This window comes from Aythya ferina, assembly GCF_964211825.1.
Source record: "Aythya ferina genome assembly, chromosome: 2".
In the NCBI taxonomy this organism is placed as follows: domain Eukaryota; kingdom Metazoa; phylum Chordata; class Aves; order Anseriformes; family Anatidae; genus Aythya; species Aythya ferina.
Window position 1 is genome coordinate 120,205,917 of NC_140297.1, and position 21,831 is coordinate 120,227,747.

At 38.8% G+C, this 21,831-nt stretch overlaps 1 protein-coding gene across 1 annotated transcript in view; it reads left to right on the forward strand.

Moving 5' to 3' along the window:
* The window catches only part of RP1 (RP1 axonemal microtubule associated), a 217,825-nt gene that overhangs the window by 90,984 nt on the left and 105,010 nt on the right, over nt 1–21,831 (forward strand). The window contains exons 26-27 of the mRNA XM_084509394.1: nt 1,478–1,641; nt 17,456–17,681. Of these exons, the coding sequence (XP_084365520.1) occupies nt 1,478–1,641; nt 17,456–17,681 (390 nt within the window). The remainder of the gene's footprint in view (nt 1–1,477; nt 1,642–17,455; nt 17,682–21,831) is intronic.

The window sequence follows — 21,831 nt, forward strand, 5'->3', positions numbered from 1 at the left end:
ATGATTATGTCTGAATGAATTTTGAATTTTTCACTGTATTGGAGGAGTAGTGGTCATATTTTATCCTTTGTCTATACCATTCTTCATAAGCATGAACTTGTCCTCATTTTCCAGCCACATAGTCTGAAGTGACATATTTTAAAGAAATTAATAATACACTGCTGGAAAACAGTAGAGGCTGACTTTTTTGGTAAATGAGCTCTTGGAAGGGGCAAGGAGCCTTCTTCCTTATGATCTTTGCTTCTGCCCTCAGTGTATAGAAGCTGTTCACCTTTCTAATTGATGTTAAACCTTTCGTCGTCAGGTGCTATAGTTCTTTTGTCAAGAAAGTGGGTATATAGAGAAAGCTGTAGGGTTTTAAATTGTCTAAGGCACAGAAGGGAAGAGGCTGTTACAAGCTGGAGACTGACAAGTTTCAGTGGAAAATAGGGTGATTCACTTCCTTATGTGTGTCCAAAAATCTTCTGTCACTTTTTGGAATGAGGGTTCAACCAGACCTCAAGAATTTGGAAAACAGGACCTGAAACTTCCTTGCTCCAGTTCAGTCTTCATGGGACAAATTACTAATGGATAATGGGGTTGGCCCAAGATGTATACTTCTGTCAGACAACAGATTTAATTCATGCAGGCACTACCAGACATCCTTCTATTAATAAAACTGCAGTGTACACTGTGGCATTTATTTATAAGATGACTGTGGGCTGGTATTTCATTTGTTGTTTGCCTTGCACAGAATGAATTAAAGTCACTAAGTGGAAGTTGTTTCACACAAGCAAAGGCTGAAATCAAAAGAGAGGTGGAGAGCATCCAATCCCAGCTTTTCAGATGTAGAAATGCATTTTCCAATTATGTATAGTTGTTTTTCTTAAATTAGATTTATATTAAGCTACTTTCAAATACTTACATAACTTGCGTGCATTTTCTGGAGACAGAAGACATTTTAGTATCAGGGAAGCTTTAATATAAAAAGATTTTCTAAAAAGTCCTCTTCTAGTTTTAGATTTTTCTCCAAAATAATGTCTTTCATGCCAATCTCAAAGTCATGCCTCCATCTAAGCAAACAGAGCTCTTGCTGATGTATATAAAATGAAAAAATTGTATGCAGTTGGGATGCTTTGATACTTTTTCTTGTTGCATTTCTTGTTTATACTTTTTGTCATAAACCAAATTCTGGAGGATGAGCTTTCTCTGTGACAGGGGTATTTCTAGAAATCTTGCCAGGCACAGTATTCATATTTCCAGCATTAAAGATTGATGAGGATTGCAATGTACTAAAGTTACACACCTTATCTAAGAGGAGTTTGAATGATGTAGTATTTAGCCAGCCTTCTATTGCTACTCCTAGCATCGTTACTTTTTAAGTGCACATTGGTTACAGTTCCTGGGTTAAAATATGCTTTTATTTATATCATCTAAGTAACTAGCTACATATCAGTAATGGTTATAAAAGCATTTTTATTTTATTTTTACTTTGCAGAAGGAGACTGGAAGATTACTGTAGTCACTGGGGATTTTGAAACAGCTGGCACAACAGCAACAGTATCCCTTTATGCTTATGGAGAAAAGAAAGCTTCTGGTCCTATTATTTTGGGATCTGGAAAACACCAGCTGTTTAATCCCAACAGTGAAGATACATTTAAGGTACAGTATGGTTTTTACATAAACACTGGAGAATTCAAAACATATGCAAAATAGCTTTTCTCAAAACTGGATAATAGTGATAACAAAAAGGATTCAAAGCAATATGTGTATAAAAGAATCATTTAACATTTCTGAGGGAGTGGTGGACTTTTATGATAGTAAGATTTGAATCAGCAAATGTATTCAGAACTGCATCAAGCAGACATGCCTCTCGCAGAATCTGCTTCATACTTGCATTTGCTTGATGTGCTGGTTTTAACTAGGCATTGTTCATTTGCAGACTGAAAGAAATTTCTTTGCTTGTTCATTGTGCTGAAATAATAAGTTATGGCTAGTATTACATCCCCATTTTTGGAAGCATCTACTGTAAATTCTTCCATGGGCTTCTTCAGGGTTTCACTGACAGACACACTCCTGCAAACCTTGGATCAGGTAAGGAAAGGGAACAAGGATAGAGACTAGAGTCAAATTGTACCTGGTTAGTTAACTCAGGTCATTTAGACTAGCGATGTCCTACTTCTCCAATGAAAAGAGAAGGGATTGTAACCCTGAAAGATGTGTCAGAAGCTTGACATTTCCCAGGGAGTTTCCAACTTCCTACAAGTTCCTCTAGTTCCTCAGGACTCTACCTGTTGTAATTGTTAACACTGTAATATATAATTTAGGTTGAAATAATTTATGCATAATAAACAGATGGAGAATCAGCAACAGATGTGACAGAAAGTTTCTCTGATCTTTTGTTTTGTTTGGTTTTTCAGTTTGAAGTGTAAATATGTAAGTTCTTGCAGAAGCAAGTCAAAGGTGGCCTTCCCCTTATTTTTATTTAAGTTGCTAATGACTTGGCTAAAGTTTCTAAATAATGCTGGGTTAAAATTATCTCATATCAAAACAGGAAAGTGTAATCAGTGTTCATCTCCCCCTCTGAGAAATATTTCTGTAAATATCCTTTTGGCAGCAATTCCACTTTCTGAGGTGGGAGGCTTTTCTTTTGAAATCTGTCTTTCCAGATATGACTTCTTGGAAGACTTCTTGTAAGTATTTAGTTTGATGAAGCACATGCCTAATGCACTTGAGAAAATACCTTTTTTTTTTTTTTTTTTTTTTTTTTTTAAAAAAAAAACATATATAATGTGATATGGGGGGAGGCGGAGTGGGGCAACCAAACACACAAGATATCTAATGCCAGAGAGAGGCACGCAGCTACTTTAACTCTGCTTCTGCTGTGTCTACAGTGCAGAGAGTTATTTCTCAGCATAGGAATTTCTGGCTGAGAGAAAAAACACAAGACAACACTGCTTATGGAGAAGCAAGTGTCTGCCTTCTTTTTCCCATTACCCTCACAGTACAAACTGAAGCAGATATCTTTTCCATTACTGATGAGTAGAAGACTATACATTTTAGCTTCAGCTTTACATCAGAATAAAAAGCCTCAGAGTCAAAAAAAAAAAAAAAAAAAAAAAAGTCTCAGAGATCTTTGGTCTATCCTCATACCTGTGGGGTTGTTTGATGAGTGCTGGCTAATCCTCAGCTAAGGGAATGAAAAATGAAGCCATCTCTTCCCCAGGTATTTCTCTGCAGTTGTCAGTGAGAAACTCCACTAGGAACTTCACCTGCACAAATAAAACCATTGTTTTCAACACCTGTGGCTGAAAATTTATCCAACAGCCTTTACCACCCTGAGCCTTGCTTTTGCACACAAAGCTGTAGCTTTTAGGAATCCCCTCCACAAGTATTTTCTCAAGAGATACCTCTTGAGTGAGGTACCTCTGAACAGCAAAGCTCTGATGTACCCTCAAGGCTGGAGCTGCTTTGTAAATTTAGCCTATCTTGTCAGTCGCCTCCTTCAGTGTTTCCAGCTGGAGTAGGTTGTCCTCAGATGGGCTCAGCAGATTTGTCTCAATGTAGATGGCAATGCTGTTGTAGCTCATCCTGCTGGTTGAGAAGTTGGAGCAAGTTGGCCGGTGTGGTGGAACAAGTTGAGCAACTGCTTCAGGAGGACAAGAGTGGCTCTTGGCAATTTGTCCACTGTGAGGGAACACAAACATAACATTAATAAATTAGATGTTACCATGATATGTCACCCAGGCTTTTCTAAGGCACACGGAGGCCAGTAGCTATGTTTCATAGCTTTCAAGGTGCTCTAAGCAAGCTACTGGCTTCCATGCTCCTGCACCTCAGGTAGGAGGCACAGAATTGTTTCTCAGCTCCTGATTTCACACAAGCCTACTCAAGGGAAGCCTACTTGTCCATGCCTGGTCTAGAGCAGAAAATGCAACTTCTTTTAAAAGAAGACCATTGATTTTTCAGGCAAGCCCCTGGCCTCTACCAGCCCCTCTGTAGTAGGCAGGCTGCTGGCTAAACTTACTCTTTCACTCCAACTGCTCTTCCTTGGCTTCTCCAGAGGCCATGTCCAGTTTTGGAGGAAATCCTGCAATGCCCAAACCTCCAACTGAAGCTTTGAATGCTCCTGGACCATCAGGAGCATCCCTGAGACTCTGGCTCATGAAGAGGTGGGTGGGAGGCAGCAGCCTGCTCCTGTGGGTACTAACCCATCAGCACTGAGAGCGGGGAGCTGCTGGATTCCACGCTAAGCAAACTCCCATTTCTCTACTAACTGGTCCTAGTTCTTCTGTGCTTTCTGGTTGCCCCAAAACCTGTGTGTCTCCCTGAGGAGGCTACAGTGAAAGAAACTGAAACTAGTTTTCTACAGGCATGCCAGAAATCAGGGGCAGAACAAGAGGGACAGAAAAGCAGACAGGACAGGAAGACACCAGATGCAGAACTCAGCCTGACTGTAAACAGCGTTTGGCTACACTGTGGCTTTAGCTTGGGGTCCCAACTAGGCCTAGTGCAGCCCTTTTAGTGGGCTCCTGTGGGGCAGCAAGGAGCTCTTACAGCTCCAGGTCACCACCTTCACAATGAGTGCCAGAAGGTGCATTGGCTGGCTTTGGAGGCCCACATCTCCTCCACTGGAGGGCCAGGTACAGGAGAACATGACCACAAAAAGCCATGCTGAGGAGCATGTCTCCTTCACTCCTTCTGTTCCTCCAGGCTCTGGGTTGCCTCCTGTGGAGCTGCCTTGCAGAGGTGACCAGGGCCAGGCTACTGCCCCAGACCTGAGGTCTGGGAAGGAGCCAGGGGTGGCAAACCAAGGACCTTGATGGGTGCAGGTGAATGCTAGGGGCAGGCAGCCCAATTACCCGTCCATTCCCTGTGCTCCTCAGTGCCTCTTCTGGGCACACTGCCTCTCAGGAGAAGTCTGAGTAATGGTGGCCCCTTTCTGGGCTTGCTTACCTGGATGGGCTGGGGCTTATGTTGCAGAGAGCTGCCAGGGGCTGGCCCAAGTGTACCCTTCTGCATCCAGAGCCTGATGTCCCTGGCACCTCTGCAGCAGTCAAAATGCATTGCTGAGCAAAGGGCCAGGGCAGCCCCTGCCTCCTCATGGGGCTTTCTCTTGCTGAAAATGGGAACAAAATGAAAATCCCCAAGTGAAAATCATCTGGCAAGTGCTCTTGGATCTTTCCTGGTGTGCAGTGCAGTGCTGAACAGTGTGGCAGGACATGCAGGGAGACAGCATGTAGAGCCACAGTTCAAACTCAATGTTTTCTGAGCTGAAAGCAAGTATGCAAGGACAGCCTGTCCCCACCCTGTATTGCCCTGCTGATGCTCCAAGGGCTGGCAGCAGCAGAGGCCGCGTGTCCTCAGAGAAGCATTCAGCTGCCATGGCTGATAGGCTTTGCTTTCTCTTGCAGGGAACACCCTTACTTGCAGAGCCAAAAGTTCATGGACACTCACTGGACAAGTGAGCACAGCCACTTCCCACATAGGCGCTGTCCCTCTGCCACTGAGTGCAAGGGAGAGATGTTATTTGGGATTGAGGGAGGCTGAGGGCTCAGGTTTCTCCTGTGCAGTGATGAGGACTGACTTGCTCTGCAGGAAGTGCAGCAGCAGCTCCAGTTCAGCAGAAGTGCCTGCTTGCAAGAATAGGAAAGAAAGACATTCCTGTTTTTCTTCAGGCACTCAGCTGACAGAGCTGAAACAGGAAAGACACCCACAAAATGGCAGCAGGTTGACTCCTTCACCAGCGGTTTAATGGAGAGAAGGCAGGTGACCCTGGCCCCACTTCGCTCCTCCTGTTGGCCTGTGCACAGGGAAGGTCCAGAGAAGGAGCTCTGTAAGACTCAAGCTGCTTTTTCTCTCTCCTGCTGGCCAGGGGACACCTAAAAATGGTCCCCAAAGCCCAGACTACAGCCCAGAAACCAAGCAGAGAGCAGCGCTCCCCGGAGAGCTCCTGCCTGTAATGTGCTCAGGCTGCTTCCCTGCACCTCTCCCTGATGGGAAGAAGGGAAAAAGAGGCTTTCTGTTCCTGCTCCCCAGAGAAACAAGCTCATGGGTTTTCTACCCGCAGCAGTGGGAACTGCAATAATTCAATGTAATGTAATAGAAAAAAAGGCCGATTGCTGTCCACAAAAACAGTCAATATACTGTGTCATTTCAAAATCTCTTTGGTCACAGGTGTAATTGCAAAGAAACAACAGATAAATGTCCCACAAAAAAAGAGAAGACACAAAACTGTACTGGAATAATCTTAATAAAAACAATATTAGTAGTTGCATACAAAGTACAGTTAACTGCATAGTAACTGGGTTTCCTAAAAGTAAATCATAAATATTCAGTAATGTAAAAAATCATGGAAAAAGAAAGTTATTAAACATTGAGTAAATCAAAGTGTACTCTTCTGTATACTCCTGAGATTTTGTTGCTCATCTAGAACCTGATTTTGATGTTGCTTGCATTACTGTATAAAGGCAGTATAACATCATTAAATTTGGTTACTTCTGATTACCGCTTCTGTAAATTAGCTTAAAAACTGTTTCACCTCCAGTATAATGGAGGTAGAATGTAACAGTGCCCTTAGAGACTTCGATCTGACTGCAGCATATGAAATTCACTGAAGATAATTTAGAGTTGTGTAACAGGAAGAGTTATTATTTTCAGCTGGAGTCTTTGGTTCTAGGTTTTCACAAGACAGTTGTGTGTAAACTGTCCTATATTTGCTCTTGTGGCTTTGATATTTTCCTACCAGATGGGAAAGTCAGGGAAGAACAATATGGGAAGGGGAAAGAAGAGGAATTTAAATGTGATGGATTTCCCCTTCTGCTCTATAATTGTTCCAGTGTGTTCAAAGATCTACTTCTAGGCTATGGCTTTCTGATTCTGTTACTATTCAGGCATAATTTTTAGGGAATAATTTTTCTGTGGAGAGTCATTCCCCCTCCAACAGAGGGACATCAATCTACTGTAAGTTACAGCTTCTATCAGAATTCTGACATGTTTCCAGCATTTTCCTCTGGTGTCATAACAGTCTCTGAGTATTTCTCAGTATTTTGAAAATACTCATTTTGGCAGTACGTTGAGTTGCTCAAGACACTGAAACTTTAATTATATTGTAAATTACATTCTCCAGAGCTGTGTATTCTGCATCGTCATTCTTTGAAGCGTGGTGAATTATCTTTTATGAGTGTACACATTGCTTGATAAAGAAATGCTTTTCACGTTTTATTTTAACGTTTGGTTATGCCAAATATTCCCTTCTGTGTCCCAAAGAGAAGTGAGCAGAAGCCTGTAAGCCTATTATCTTCCCTAAAAGCCAGCTACAATGTCTCAATTTTTATTACTTCTATACAGAATAATTCCCTACAAGTTTGCTCTTCTAGTAATAATGAAGTCAGTAAAAGCACTGGCTGGTTCAGTAATTCTATTTTCAAAATACTGTATCCTAGCCTTACCGAGAGTGGCAGGAATTAGCTCCTCCTTAGCAAGGATTCTCCCATGCCTTGCCTTGTGACATTTGCTTCATTGTCAGTTTTGGAGTCTCTTTAGGGCAATATTGGTCCTACTGTCCTCAACACATTGTCAATTTTATCTTCAATTTTATCTTCAATTCAAATTTATCTTATATATTACGCTATATATTAAGAGTGCTGGATTTTTTTTCCTAAGAAATATTAAAAATCTTCAATATAGTGAAGATATTTTACAGTCAGTAGCTGTCTTTGTAAGGAGGATGGTTGTTCCATGTTTGCAAGTGTAGAACATGCATGATATTTCAGGAGAATTGGACATTGGAATCTATCACAGGTGTGAATTGTGCTCCATTAGTTTGTTTCTATAGCCCGTGAAGCTGGCCTCATAACCAGTTACACTGTTTAAGGTTTCTTCATTTGTATGGAGCACCCTTTAAACACAGACATAATTTATATAGTCTATTACAGCAAAATGTCAAAGAATAATTAAGTAGATGAAAAGCAAGGCTCCTACTAATATTTGGAGAGACATTTGATCATTAAGTTTAACAAATACAGTATTCCTGTGATGAAGTTGCTAGAGGTGCTAAAACCAGTTTTTTTCTTTCTAGTAATATGTACATTGTTTGCGAAGAATTGTGTTCATCCGGTGCACCTTATGCTGTATTGCACCACATGATGGCTTTATACTTAAAGATTATTTGTTGTTTTTCATTTAGGTTTCCTTCACTTTACATAAAAGTATCAGTTGTTTTAAGTAATCTGTGCATTAATAATTAACATTACTTCCTTTAGAATCAGCCTTACAGATTATAAGAATCTGTCATGTTTCAGTTCATGTCTTTCATTTCTGTACCTTGGATTCATATTCATTGTTTCATCAGTCAAAACTGAGATGTCTAAAGTAAAATGCGAAGCAGTGCAGAGAAAACCAAATGTTATAAAATAGGTTGTAACAAATCCATTTTCATGCTTTTCCTCCCATTGTTAAAATAAAAGAGCTTGTAATGAGCTCAGTGAGAATTCTTCCTGAGTGGGAAGATTGTAAAAGTGACTGTGAGCACTAATGTAGCTATCCGCTCTCTTAACCATGGGACTGCCGATGCCTAAAAGCTAGACATAGCTTGTGTCCTGCTATTTTCCAGCTGTCCCTGTTAGCCATAATGGCCACTTAGGTCCAGAGACTGTTGAATAAAACTTAGAGCAACCCAGGCTTTAGTCAGATATGCTTAAGGCAGCATAAAACAGATATATTGCTAGCTTTAACTCCACTTGAAACTGTCCATCTTTCTACTAAATCTGTATGATAACAACATGAACCTCATTCCTTACTGAGATAAAAGGGAGAAGTATGTAAAACTATCTCCAGCAGCTACAGGCTGTGCATAAAGCAAAATTTATATGGTTCCAAGAAAGCAACATGGAAGGATTGTAAGGAGCTCACAGACAACCTTGGAGAAAAACGCAATTCAACTCATCTTCAAGAAATGAGGGTGACTGAACATGGTATTGCTTCTTCAGTAATTTTGCAGTATGGGGTCCTATAGTATGAGCATATATATTTATTTTTAGGTAGTTTCTTGAGAAGACTTTATGTACTGTTACTCAGTTTCAGGTTCAATCTTTCAGACATAAATCTATAATTCCCCACCACCACCTTATGTCAATGCAGCTCCAAGGTGAAAACATATTGAAAAATCCCTGTTGGTATCTCATGTGAGTCCTCTCTCTCAGTTTACGCTGTCAGTTTACTCTCCCCGGTCAGCTTCAGGCAGTTGTATCTGAGATTTTGTGACTTTAGTGTCCTTTGCTAAGGGTCTCCCTGTTAAGATCTCCCCTATTTTCCTGTGTCAAGGGCTCAAATTCAAACATCCATGCTCCTGTCTTGCCTTCGCTTCAGCCATTTTCTAGTTTATTTGTAACCATATGCCTCCCATCGTCTCAGTATCTGAGCACTTTTCAGAAGTGAGAAGTATGACTAATGGTTATGGCATATTCTCTCATTCTTACCTCTTAAAAATCTTTTTTTTTTTTTTTTTTTTTTTTTTTTTTAATGGGCTTGGTATGACTTTATAAAGATAATATACACTTTTAAAAGTACAGGGCTTGTGCTAAATATAGTGAGATCAATGCACCTTGCACTGAAACAGATGATAATGTTTGTGATGGTTCTACTTAACATGGCCAGCTCTTTGACAGTCTGTCTTCTGTGAAAATGATTTACACTGTGCACTGTAGGGATTTCTTAGTACCACGGAGGTTGAATCTGGTTCTCAGCTCAGATATAATGATGTCAATAAGGTGACTTCATTGCACTGAGGTCTGCAGAACTGCAGAATAGTTGAGGTTAGCAAGTCCTACCTCCCTGCTCGAAGCAGAGCCAGCTAGACCAGGTTTCTCAGGACATTGTCTGCTCACATTTTTAATATCTCCCAGGCCGGAGATATCTCTACAACCTCTCTGAACCTCTCTGTTCAATCTATTCCAATATTTGACCACTCTCATCCTTTATTTTTTTATTTTATTTTTTTTTTCCATATGTTTAATTGGATTTACATTTCAATATAAATATTTCTACTAGTGCCAATTGCCTCTCATCTTGTCATGGGGTACCACAGAAAAAAGCTTGACTCTGGCTTCTTTACCTCCTCCCTTCAGGTATTTATGCACAAAGATAACATACAAGAAAAACAGAAGAACATACAAGAGAAGTTCTTCTCTTCTCCAGGCTGACGAGTCACAGCTCTCAGCCTTTTCTGAAGCAGAGGTGCTTCAGTCCCTTTGTCATCTGCATGCTCTTTCACTGTACTCTTTCAGTATGTCCATGCCTCTTGTACTGGGGGGCCCAGGAGTGGATGCAGCACTCCAGATTTGTCTCATCAAGGCTGAGTAGAGGACAAGGATCTCTTCCCTTGACCTGCTAGCTGTGCTCTTCCTTTTTCAGCACATAAGGTTATTGGCCTTCCTTACATCAGGATAAAAAAATATCCTTTACTCCCTAGGAAGGCAACGCAGAAAGCCTGATGTGTTCCCAGTAGCCTATGCTGTTGAAAGAAGGCACTATTGGATGTCGTATTTTTTTTCAGGGTTGATGACTTCATGCCTGAGTGATAAATATTGCTGTAAATCCACCAGGAGATGGCAGACATATTTTGCAGAGGTCAGTTCATAGTCTGCCAGGTTATTACAGAATCAATGGTCAAAAAGAAAGTAAATCAGAGATCCAGTCTTACTGCAAGGTTTTGGATAGAGGTGACTGGTCTGTATGTACCTTCTCTTAAATGAATCTCCATGAATCTTCAGACTGTTCAAAGCACTGTTATATGCTCACCAGCATAATCTTTCTTATAATCCATCAATTCTTCATTCATAAGGTGCTCTCATCCAATCACAGCATCATCCTGTTAGCATCATGTGTGTGCATGTGGAGAAGGTTAAGTAGAGTTCAATTTATCTTACATGGCCAAACCTTTGTTGAGCTTTGTTACAGGCAATGCTAGGCTGTATTTCAGTTCACATCCTCTGATAGGCAGTGTTTTAATTCCCCACCTATTTTCAAAAGTTTCACACCCAGTAAAATACTCCTGGTCTAACTTCAAAAACTGCCAACCACTCAAAAAAATCTCAGTTATGGAAGTAGCTACATTCTCCTAATACAGAAGTTTCATGTTTATTTTTAAGGCCTGACACCCTGATACTGTAAATACTTGGAGCTGGCATAACTATCCACAATGAGAATGAAAAGAGTTCCTCCATATCTTCAATGTTATTCTTAAAGCATTTTCCCATGTTGTACTTCAGGGTGGAAAAACCAAGCTGTTGGTACTGCTAGTTGAGCAAGTAATGGTAATGTGACATTTTCTTTCTCTAATTAACCTGGAAATGGATAATTGGCATACATTTTAGTGAATACTAGCACATTGTTAGCCTATATTGGAAGGTCAAGGGAATGAATATGATATGGAACTAGCTATAGGATGAAAAGAGGTTGAGTGGACTGTAAAAAAAAAAAAAAAGTGTTTAATTCTCACTGTGCAATGAGCAGTGCTTATTTACCCAGTTTATTTGTATAACCAAAGCAAGTATGAAGTGGAAAAAAATAATGTAATGCTGATCTTTGTGTGGCTTGTAAACCTACTTCTTACATGTCTATATCCACCTTTTTCATTAGACTGTTAAGATGTGAACATCTGTGGCATATTCTAATTCTTGAGGTAATGCATAATTGTACCAAGTTCATTGACTACAATTCTTGAATAGGCTGAGTTCAGACATCTGGAAAATTCAAGCTCTGTGGGTGGACCATGGGTGCTTTGCTGGTACATCAGTTATGATATTTTTGGCAACATGTGCCAGCTGCATGTTCACAAAGCAAAAATGTCTTTTACATCCAAGGATTTCTCCGTTATATACAGATGCTGAAAAATTTAAACTAATGAAGTCAATGATTTCTCATCCTTTTGGGAATCTGCTGCACATGACGTCTCTGAAATTCTGTTAATGAGATTGCTTTACATGAAATTAAATATCTGTCCATCAAATACAGCCTCTAGCAGTTGTTTTAGTCATTGGGATTTTGGTGGAGCCAGTCCTGAAGTGTTGACTTATACAAATGATTTTCATGCTAGCCTGCGCTTATTTCAAAGAGATTGCAGAATAGTGTCTATACAACTGGAATATTTTGCTCCTTCCACTATATAGAGAAATAAAGTCATTACGTATATTTTTTCCATCCATTTACTGAAGTATCTTTCCACTGAACAGTCTCTTGTTAAGCTCTTACTTCACTTTTCACTTAGTTAAACATCTCAAGTACATGAAAATAGGTCATACTGACTTCATTCAAAGTATCTGTATGCTAGGGACTGAAAAGAGTATTTGCATAGCTCATTTAGAAACAGAATTAAAATCTAGTCCTTGCATTCTCCTTAGGATTAACTTCTTCCTAATAAATATAGATTTTATCTTAGGGAAAATTGTAAAATATGAGCTTTGTTAGGCTTCAATTTCAAAAAGTAAGGCCAAGTTTTCTAAGGCACAGTTTAATGAAAATGTTCTCATTGCCTTTGTGGAGAAAAGAGTTTAGTCCTATGTTTTTACAAAAAAATAAGTAGCAGTGATGAGCAAAGCATACAGTTGTATCAATCAGCAGGCAAAAAATGCTAGTACAAAAAGAAAAATAGTACAAAGAGAATAGAATTACTGGGATTATTGTACTCACAAAGATATTATGGTTATTAAGTGCTGGCAATCTCTTTCACATAAGCATAAGGGTTTGCATGAGGCCAAAATGTCCATTCTCTTCAGAGCGCATCACAGAAATTGTCATAACTCAGTTGACACATCAGAAGGGGTTTCACAGTCAATCAACGAGTGAGCTGTAAGTGGTGACTCAGATAGTATGTAAAACTATGCTGGGAAGGGTCTGAGGTTAGCGTTTGTGAGAAGACCTTCTAATAGGCAACCCCTATAAAGGTCAGCATATATGATGTTTGTGATATCTAGGTTCTTTTGCCTAAAGGGGATACCTGTGTTTACAGGCTGTTGTTAACTCTGTGGTACTTTGGGTCTTTTTATGATCTATGCATGGCTGACCTAAGCTAAATCTGAAAGGCAGCTTCGTACCCCAAAACTTTACAAGTTTAAATTTCCATCCACGTCCAAACTCTACTGTATCAAGCTGGAGATTTTACAGGAAGATAGAAAGTTTGGAAACTAATTTTTAATATGCTGAATAAACTAAACTTTGAACTGTCACAATGCTTTGACCATGTTCTTTGTCTGAGGATTGAATATCTGATGATTTTGTCAATTCTATTTTTGTATAGACCAGAAAAGATTAAAATCAAGCTGCCACTTTTGCTGCCACACCTCTGTTCAGTGGCCACCAGCATTAGTGTGCCTGGAGAAGCAGTACTATCAGTCTGAGCGACTATTGAGCTAACTCAGATATACTGTTCCTAGGACTCTAGCAAGTTTGCTCAAGCCATTGTAGACTTATCCTAAAATACATCATGTCTCTGTTTCCTTGTCATTTATGAAGTTTTGAGTGCCTACAGCATCTGTTTACAGTGGTGGAATACATTTATTATGTTGACTGTGTTTTTCAGCAGATATACAACATATTCACTTGAGCAACTTGTTCTTATTCTTCCCTTATTCTGTGCACAACTTCTGCTAGCATCAGCAGAAGTTGCATTCCCATATAAAAGAGAGACTAGGTAACTGTAAATGACATCACGTTATCCATGAGAGAAAATACTGACTTTATGTAGTTAGCTGGGAGATTTACAACTGATGATTTTTGACTGAGTTATGGGAAAATAGCAACCAACAGAGAATGAGCAGAAGTTTTGGAAAAAATACAGAATTTTGGACTTGTGTCTTCTGAGAATCAAAACACTTGTGAATAGAGCTTTGCAGTGTCCCTGTGAGAGAGGTGTAAGTGTTACCCTTGTTGTAAATTTAAGAAAGCAAATTTAAGCAAAAAGGGCAAGTGAATAATGTAATGTTCAAGATGAAGACTGGCTGGGAGAGTTGGGTTTGTTCAGCCTGGAGAAGAGAAGGTTTCAGGGAAACCTTATAGTAGCCTTCCAGTACCTAAAGGGGTACAGGAAAGCAGGAGAGGGACTTTTGTCAGGAATTGCAGTGATAGGACATGCGGGAATGGTTTTAAACTAAAAGAGGAGAGATTTAGATTAGATATTAGGAAAAAAGTTTTCACTATGTGGGTGGTGAGGCACTGGCACAGGTTTCCCAGAGAAGCTGTGGATGCCCCACCCCTGAAAGTGTTCAAGGCCAGGTGGGATGAGGCTTTGGGCAACCTGGTCTGGTGGGAGGTGTTGGAGGTGTTGGTTGTTAGAACTAGGTGATCTTTAAGGTCCCTTCCAACCCAAACCAGTCTATGATTCTATGATTTAGTCAATAATTGAAATGAAGGAACAACCTCAAGATACAGTGCTTACAGTTGGCAAAATAAGATCATTAGCTCAACCATGTTATATGAGTATTTTCCTCTGCATTTTACTGCAAGAGCAAAATTCGGCATTCATTTGACAGAATTCCAGTTGGCAAAATGTAATGTGTTAAGTAAGTCAATGCCACTGAGAGACCAATGTGATATCTGTTCTGACAGAAAGATAAATTGTTCCTACCCCAAAACTACAACAGACGCTGCACCTAAGACTGTAATTGTATTATGTTTTCCAGAACATCATATGCAACTGATTTGATCTCTGCTGTTGACATCCTTGCCTTAATTTCCACACAAGAATAAACATGATATTTTTTGGCACAACAGTTTTTTGGCCCTTAAACAATTAGTCAGGAACATGAATATTATTAAACAAATTTTTAGATTGTCAGTGTTCTGTATTTTTAATTATTTTTAAGAGACCTCTCAGTCCCAGAAGTATGTCATTATCTATAATGGTTTTATGTTCCTGCAAAATTTCCCATTCTAAAAATCTCATAATTTGGAAATTTACTAGTAGTCAAAAGCACACATACATTTGGCTTGACACTTTGGACAAAGTCACAATTAGCACATGGTCATAACTTCCTTAGTGTTGCTATATTGAGTCCTCTTTTAGAGGCTGAATGTTAAGGAGGGATAGGAAGCAAAGGAAAGACACAAATACAGAAATTTAGAGATGCTAAACAGGATGTTAGCGAATCTAATCAAACTGCAAATACGAGTGTCTTCTCGAGAAACGTAACCGTCTGGACAGTGCTTTTTGTTCTGTATGGATTTTTCTGGAAACTCCACTTGATCAAGTTTGGTGGGTTACTTATCCAGTGTTCCTTATACAGGAAGTCCTTTGATTTCAATTTTTTTTTTTCTTTTTTTTTTTTCTTTTTTTTTTCCTCGTTCAGTTAACATATTTCTGCTTTTTTTTTGAAGCTTTTCTTTCCAATTGTACCAGTGGTCTGCTAAAAATCATCAACAATGTTAAAACTCTTTGCAAATTCACCTGGAAATTTATCTCCCACCTTAGATTTCCTTCTGGGGAAAACAAAACAAAACAAGCAAACAAACAAAGAAGCATATAACATGATATGCTAAATAAATCAAGGAGCCCAGTTGTATGATATCCATTATATATATGGGGGATTTTTTTACCAATAACCTCTCAGTTTATTCAAATGACTTATTCAATAATTCAGAAGAGAAAAGAGGCTTTTCAACAAAGTTTCCTGATCCTGACTCAGTGTCCTGGTAATGAAAACTGTATGCAAAGATGCCTCTGACACTCTTCCTTCAAGAAGGGCAAATTTAATAATGGGCATGAGGTTGCAAGGTTTCAGTGTTTCTTCGTTTGTTTGTGTGTTTTTACCAAATTGCCCTTTAAAACTTCTGCACCACTAATAGCAGTCAGTGCCTCAATCTCGAGGGGATACCTCCTTTGTTTTTGGTCAGCGTTAAACTCCATTTTGTTGGAAGTTAAGGGGGAGGGTTCTAATATACTGTTGTATTTGTTTGCAAGGCAACTTTAGCAGTCACTTGCCCTCTACAAAGTTCTCTGCTTTGTGGCTGTGTGAGAGGGTTATTATGGCAACTTAGCCATAATGTAGCCTACATCTTGGCTACAGTTGTGATTAGTTCCAGAGAGTTTTTATCTGCTGTTGTAATCTTGCTGTGAGTATTAGCAGCATATTTTTAATGTGCGTGATTTTATTACAATAGTTATATGTTCAGTTAGCACCTCTTACTTTAACATACTGTTTTAATATAGAAAAACCTGCTACTTGGCAGGCTACTCTATTCAGACTTCATATCATTAGCATGTGTCATGACACCATCTTCTGAGCCCACATTGCACCAGGCTTGTCACAGGGATGCGAGGAAATGGTGATCAAATAAGGCTGCAAGATTCTCTTTAGGTCCTCATGACTGAGAAATATCAGAGTTACACTAGCCTGTGAAATTGCCTAGGAAAATGTTTCAACAAAAGAGTAAAAGGAGTATGTGTCTATTTTGCCTGTGTTCCCAATCTCCACAGAGCTGTACCATGAAGAACATTAGTGTGCAGTGTTTCTCTGCAAAAAACATTGAAGGGAAAACTCTTGTTCTGGGTCAGACATGAATATTACCTTCCATAACAGTCCCAATGGAGACCCAAATCCTAGTTCATCAATTTTAGTCATTTTGACAGCCGGGGTTCCTGTTTGTTATCTGCTTGTCTATTTTTTTTTTTTTTCTATTTTATTTATTTATTTTTTTTATTGCTAAACAGTAGCAAATTGGTATAATCGTAAAAGAAACAACTATTTTTTCCCCCTCTGTGATTTCTTTCCCTGTACCATCAGCTTTCAAACACATCACTGAAAATGAAAGTGGTTAACCCTGCTTTTGTGCTTAGGTTCCTGCCATCAGCATTGTTCAAAAAAGTTCTGCAGTCCAAAACAAAGTGGCTCTTATTTCAGGGCTGCAGTATTCAATGGGACATAGTCATGTTTTATTGTTTAAATTTGTTGCAGTGTGGCATCAGCATTTATATAAACGGTTAACCCTGACACCAATGCACATAAAAATAGAAGACAGAGAAAAGTGGGCCACATCAGTCTGATAAGTGGTAGGAATAGTTAATGGAGCTCTGCTGATGGTAACTCTATGGACTGCAAAATATATTAGTGTGTGCAGCAATGACTGAAGGTACTTCTGTTCGTTAAAGTATTTGTCTAGAAATAGAGGTTTACATTACCACACTACTAACTGGATGCTGTCAAGAGATCTAAAAAGCAACTGAATTGTTTGAGCCCTTTAGTCACTTTAAATAATACAGTACTTGAGTCAATTAAATTACTTTTGCAAACTACTTCATATGCTTTTACTTGATTGCTCTGGGATTCATATTAAGGCTTCATTTTCTGAAGAACAGAACTCTGGGTTATATGTTAGCTGCACACTTAGCTTGCATGCCTAGTGCAAGAAGGATTGTTAAAAGATAACATTTTATATTATTTTTTAATTTTATTTATTTATTTATTTATTTTTGTAATTACAGATTAATCTCGGGGATCTTGGGCAGCTATATAAAATCCGCATTGGCCATGATAACACTGGAAATGATCCCAGTTGGTACCTGGAGGAAGTCAGACTTGAAAGACTAGTCCCTCTTTCTCAAGAAGTGATTTGTCTACCCATAGAGTGCTGGCTTGCAGAAGACAAGGGTGAAGGTGATACATGGAGAGAAGTGGCAATAAGAAACCCCACAAAGGAACTTTTGCCATGTATGTACTCAGTATTTTAGATCATATGCTCACTAGCCTTATCCTTTGAGTATATGACAACTTCCCTTCCTTTCCTTTCTTTCTTTCTTTCTTTCTCCAGGGCAGACTGCCCGAAAGTCAGTGTAATCATGAAATGATCATTTCCATTACAAGACACTTTCTAGTTCCAAACAAGTGGGAATTGGTCATTTTACCCCACTCCCTTCCTCCCTACAATCAGAATAATAGCTGTGGCCAGGGTATCTTACCCCTCTAAAATTCATAGAATCTCAGATTACCCCTAAATCACTGGCAAATTCTTCTCTTTAGAACAACTAGCCTATACATGTAAAGCAGGAAATCAACGCATATCAAGGTATGCAATGTCATCTGACATCAAGTTCCTTATAGCAAGTTTGATGTCATACTTTCTTTTGCTGCATAAGATATCCTTCACCAAAAATCTGTGATCCAAACCATCACAAGCATGTTTTCCAAATGAGACTCAAGTCACAGCCATTAACATAGAAATTGTTAGCTACAGGGTGGCACTTTTGTGGCCTCAAAGTTTATCCGCAGCTTTGATGCACTCTGTTCTCTTCAAGTGAAGCAGAAAATAGCCCATCATATCAAGTTATTATTTAAACAGTCCTGAGCTTACATACAGGAAGAGAGAGCCAGTATAATCGTGTAGCACTTTTTTTTTTTTTTTTATAGAATTCTCTTGACATTAACAGAATTACAATGATACAGCTGTTAGACAATACTGTCCAACATTGATAGGTCTTGTAGATGTAGCTGCTATCATTCTGGCAAACTGTATTCAAAATAAAGTAGTGACTATTGCACGGAATCAGTGGTTCAAGATAAAAATGGCTCATCATGCACTTAGTGAGATCAAACCATTTCAGAAGGAAATATCAAGTGGGAAAAATCTTAAGAGAATGTAATTCTCTACAAAAGCTATAAAGACTGGTGATATGTGAATGTTTTCTGTGGGTTTCAAGGCCAAAGAGGACTACTGATCTCCTCTGTTAAAGAAGCCAGAAGATACTGAGAAACATATCAGCTCACCTCTGCTCTCTCTATTTTTTTTTTCAATTGTTCTACAGAGTATTTAGTGAATTTAATATAAGATTTCAAAAACTGGGACTGATCAGGATGAACCAGACCCCATGGTTCATATACCACAGTGTAAGAAGCACAGCTGCTTCTTACAGTTAAATAAACGTCATATTTTGTTACAGTAGAAAAATACTGGAGAAGACAGTTAAGTTATATAAGCAATTCAACATGAAGAACTTAAATTTGCATTTTGTGTTCTGAAATACGCATTGATAAAAAAGTACTAATATTCCAGTAGGTGCACTTCAGTTTGGTGGTTGTAGGTGATGAAGCAAGGTGACATGCACTGAAAAATCAGGTCAGTGCTGACAAAGGCTAGGAATATTTTTAAAACAGCAAGTTCATTCATACTTTTAAATCATACTATTACTGAATCTTTCATTGCTTTTGCATGAGCATTATCTTTATTAAAATATATGTCTCAAGATTTTAAGTAAAGATGCATTAGAAAGGATTTGAAAATTTCCTGAAATTGTAAGTTTTACAAATTACTTATTGATTTTAGGCACATTTAAATTGAATATCAATATAAACTCAGCAAGGCCTCCCAAGGATTTCCTATTTAGCTTCTCAAGAACAAGCAAATGAAACACTATCCATCTGCATTTCCCATTTAAAAGCTAATTGCTTACAAGTACTGGATAAACCACATCAAGTCATTTTCTCCAGCAGAATAAATGATGTACTACTTATTACTTAATGATAATCTGATATGATTTAGTAATTTGTCTCCCATACTTTCAGTTCAATCTGGTATCTTCTAGTCGTAATATACTTACTTAACTGTGACAATGATGTGATAAAAACTTTAACAAAATGAACAAATACAAATTAGGCTCAGAAGACACACTTTTTAAATTGCTGTTCTTTAACACTCTATTACCCAGCTTCTTCTGTGGAAGAAAGGGTAGTTTTTCTCTTATCCCTTTTTTCTTTTTTTGCTTTCTCCAACCAAACTCTACTACATACCTAACAAGGACCCAAAACTGTGGAGTTGATTTGATTCCTTGTCTTTATTTTTTTTTTCATTCTAATTTATTTTCTTTATTCCCTAAGCTATTTACAGATTCTGACAGCCTTTCCTTAATTTCCTCTCTGAAATCCTTTCTTTTCCATCCAAATTTCTCACATTGGTAACCTTCCTTATTTTTTCTGACTGTCCATGTCACTTTTTCTAGCAGTTCCAGATATTATTTTTGGTTTACCATATTAAATGTATTTTTTATTTGTTGCTGTTGTTCATTTAGTTTATATTATGTTATACATAATCAACAACAAATTGTTAAACTGTTTTCCAAGTGATGGGTGTTGGAAATTGTTGATCATGTCCTGAACTAGGTAAATTACTTAAGTGTTACCCAATGAAAATAAGCTAAAAGCTTTATTTTGAATGCTTTTGACTTAGCTTTATAGCATCATGACAACACAGAAGCCAGATTGACCAGATCTGGCAGGCCAAGAGAGCTGAGACCAACACAGCTTCATGTTCAACCAGCAGAGAGGCTGGACATGTATTCCCACTAGGTACACATGCACAGAACATATGCATACACCACACATATACATTCATACATGATCAGCCACACAGACAACACATTCATGCAGAGCACTTGTACTAACAGACCACACCAGCAGCCTCATCCTGCTCCCCTCTCTGGCTGACCAAGTTTGCTACTGAGAATGTCTATATACATGTGTATGTCTATATACATGTATATAGTCTCTCTCTCTATATATATGCATATGTACAGCATGGGTGCTTCCAGCAGCTGGGCTTATGTACAAGACTGTCCAGCAGATGCCCCTGGATCCCAGTCTCCATTTGCTGGTACATGGCCATATGAGCCCTTGAGGCTGTACTGAAGAGTTAGAAAGGAAGATAACAGGAAGGTGAGACAGACAGTGCTGATCAGGTACAGAATGCAGCCCGACAACCATACTAATTAGCAAACAGTTGTCACCAGCCCTCTTGATTCCCTGATCCCTCTGTTTTCGCATACTTCTTCTTCCCCAAATCACCTAAATCCATCCTTTTCCCTGCCATTGTCTCCTCCCTTAAACATTGCATAATAAATCCTGTGCTACCCTGAAATGCTCTTCCTTTGCATTCCACATTGTGCCCCACATCCAGCAGTCTGAAAGATGCTCTGGCATGCTCTGCACTTGTCATGATGGGTTTCTCCGGGGCTGAGGCTTTCCTGGGACAGCCTTGGGAGAGCACTGGACTATTTGTCTGGGTCCTTATTTTGGATTCTGACCCACCCTGGTGCCCCTGTGCTTATGAAGACGGGCTGATAGCTTCTGTGATAGGTCTAGGAGAAGCCAGAATAGGGTGTTATATGGACTTTGCCCACCACTGTGTTCCTTTGTGGGTGTGAAGACAACCTGTATCACCCAGCCTAACATGGAGAACTGATTGACTTTGGGTAGCTGAAATTTTGATCTAAGGTGCTGTAAGATATGAGAAGTTTCAAATATTCTTACTCTTGTTTATTTGTCTATAAACTTCAAGTAAGAATGTTCACATAACTGAAGGAATACCTGTACTGTTTTGAGACAGAAGATAAATCTTGAAGCTGTGGCCTGAAAAATTCAAGCTCAAAATATTTAGACTTTTTCACTTGGGGAAATGTGCACACAAATATAGAAACAGGTTAGAATGTGCTGACTGAGTGAAAAAATGTAAAAGATGACTGAAGCAAATAGTAATGACTCAAGCATTATCTCTACAAAATTTGTATCCTTGTTTAATCACTCAAGAGGCACCGACTACTTATATAAACAGTCTGGATTCATTTTCCTATTGTAAAATTGCTTAGTAAGTTTTTGTTGTTGTTGTTTGTTTATTTGTTTGTCTTTTTTATTTTTTTTTCACCAAAGTTGAAATGTTCTGAAGATTACCTTCTCTGTGTTACTCAGGATGAAATTGCTGGGGCTATGAAATCTGAACAATAGTTCAGAAATTTTCTTCTGTTATGTTACATTACATGCATCACAGTTTTTTTTTGTTTTGTTTTGTTTGTTTGTTTTATTTTCTTTTGAAGTA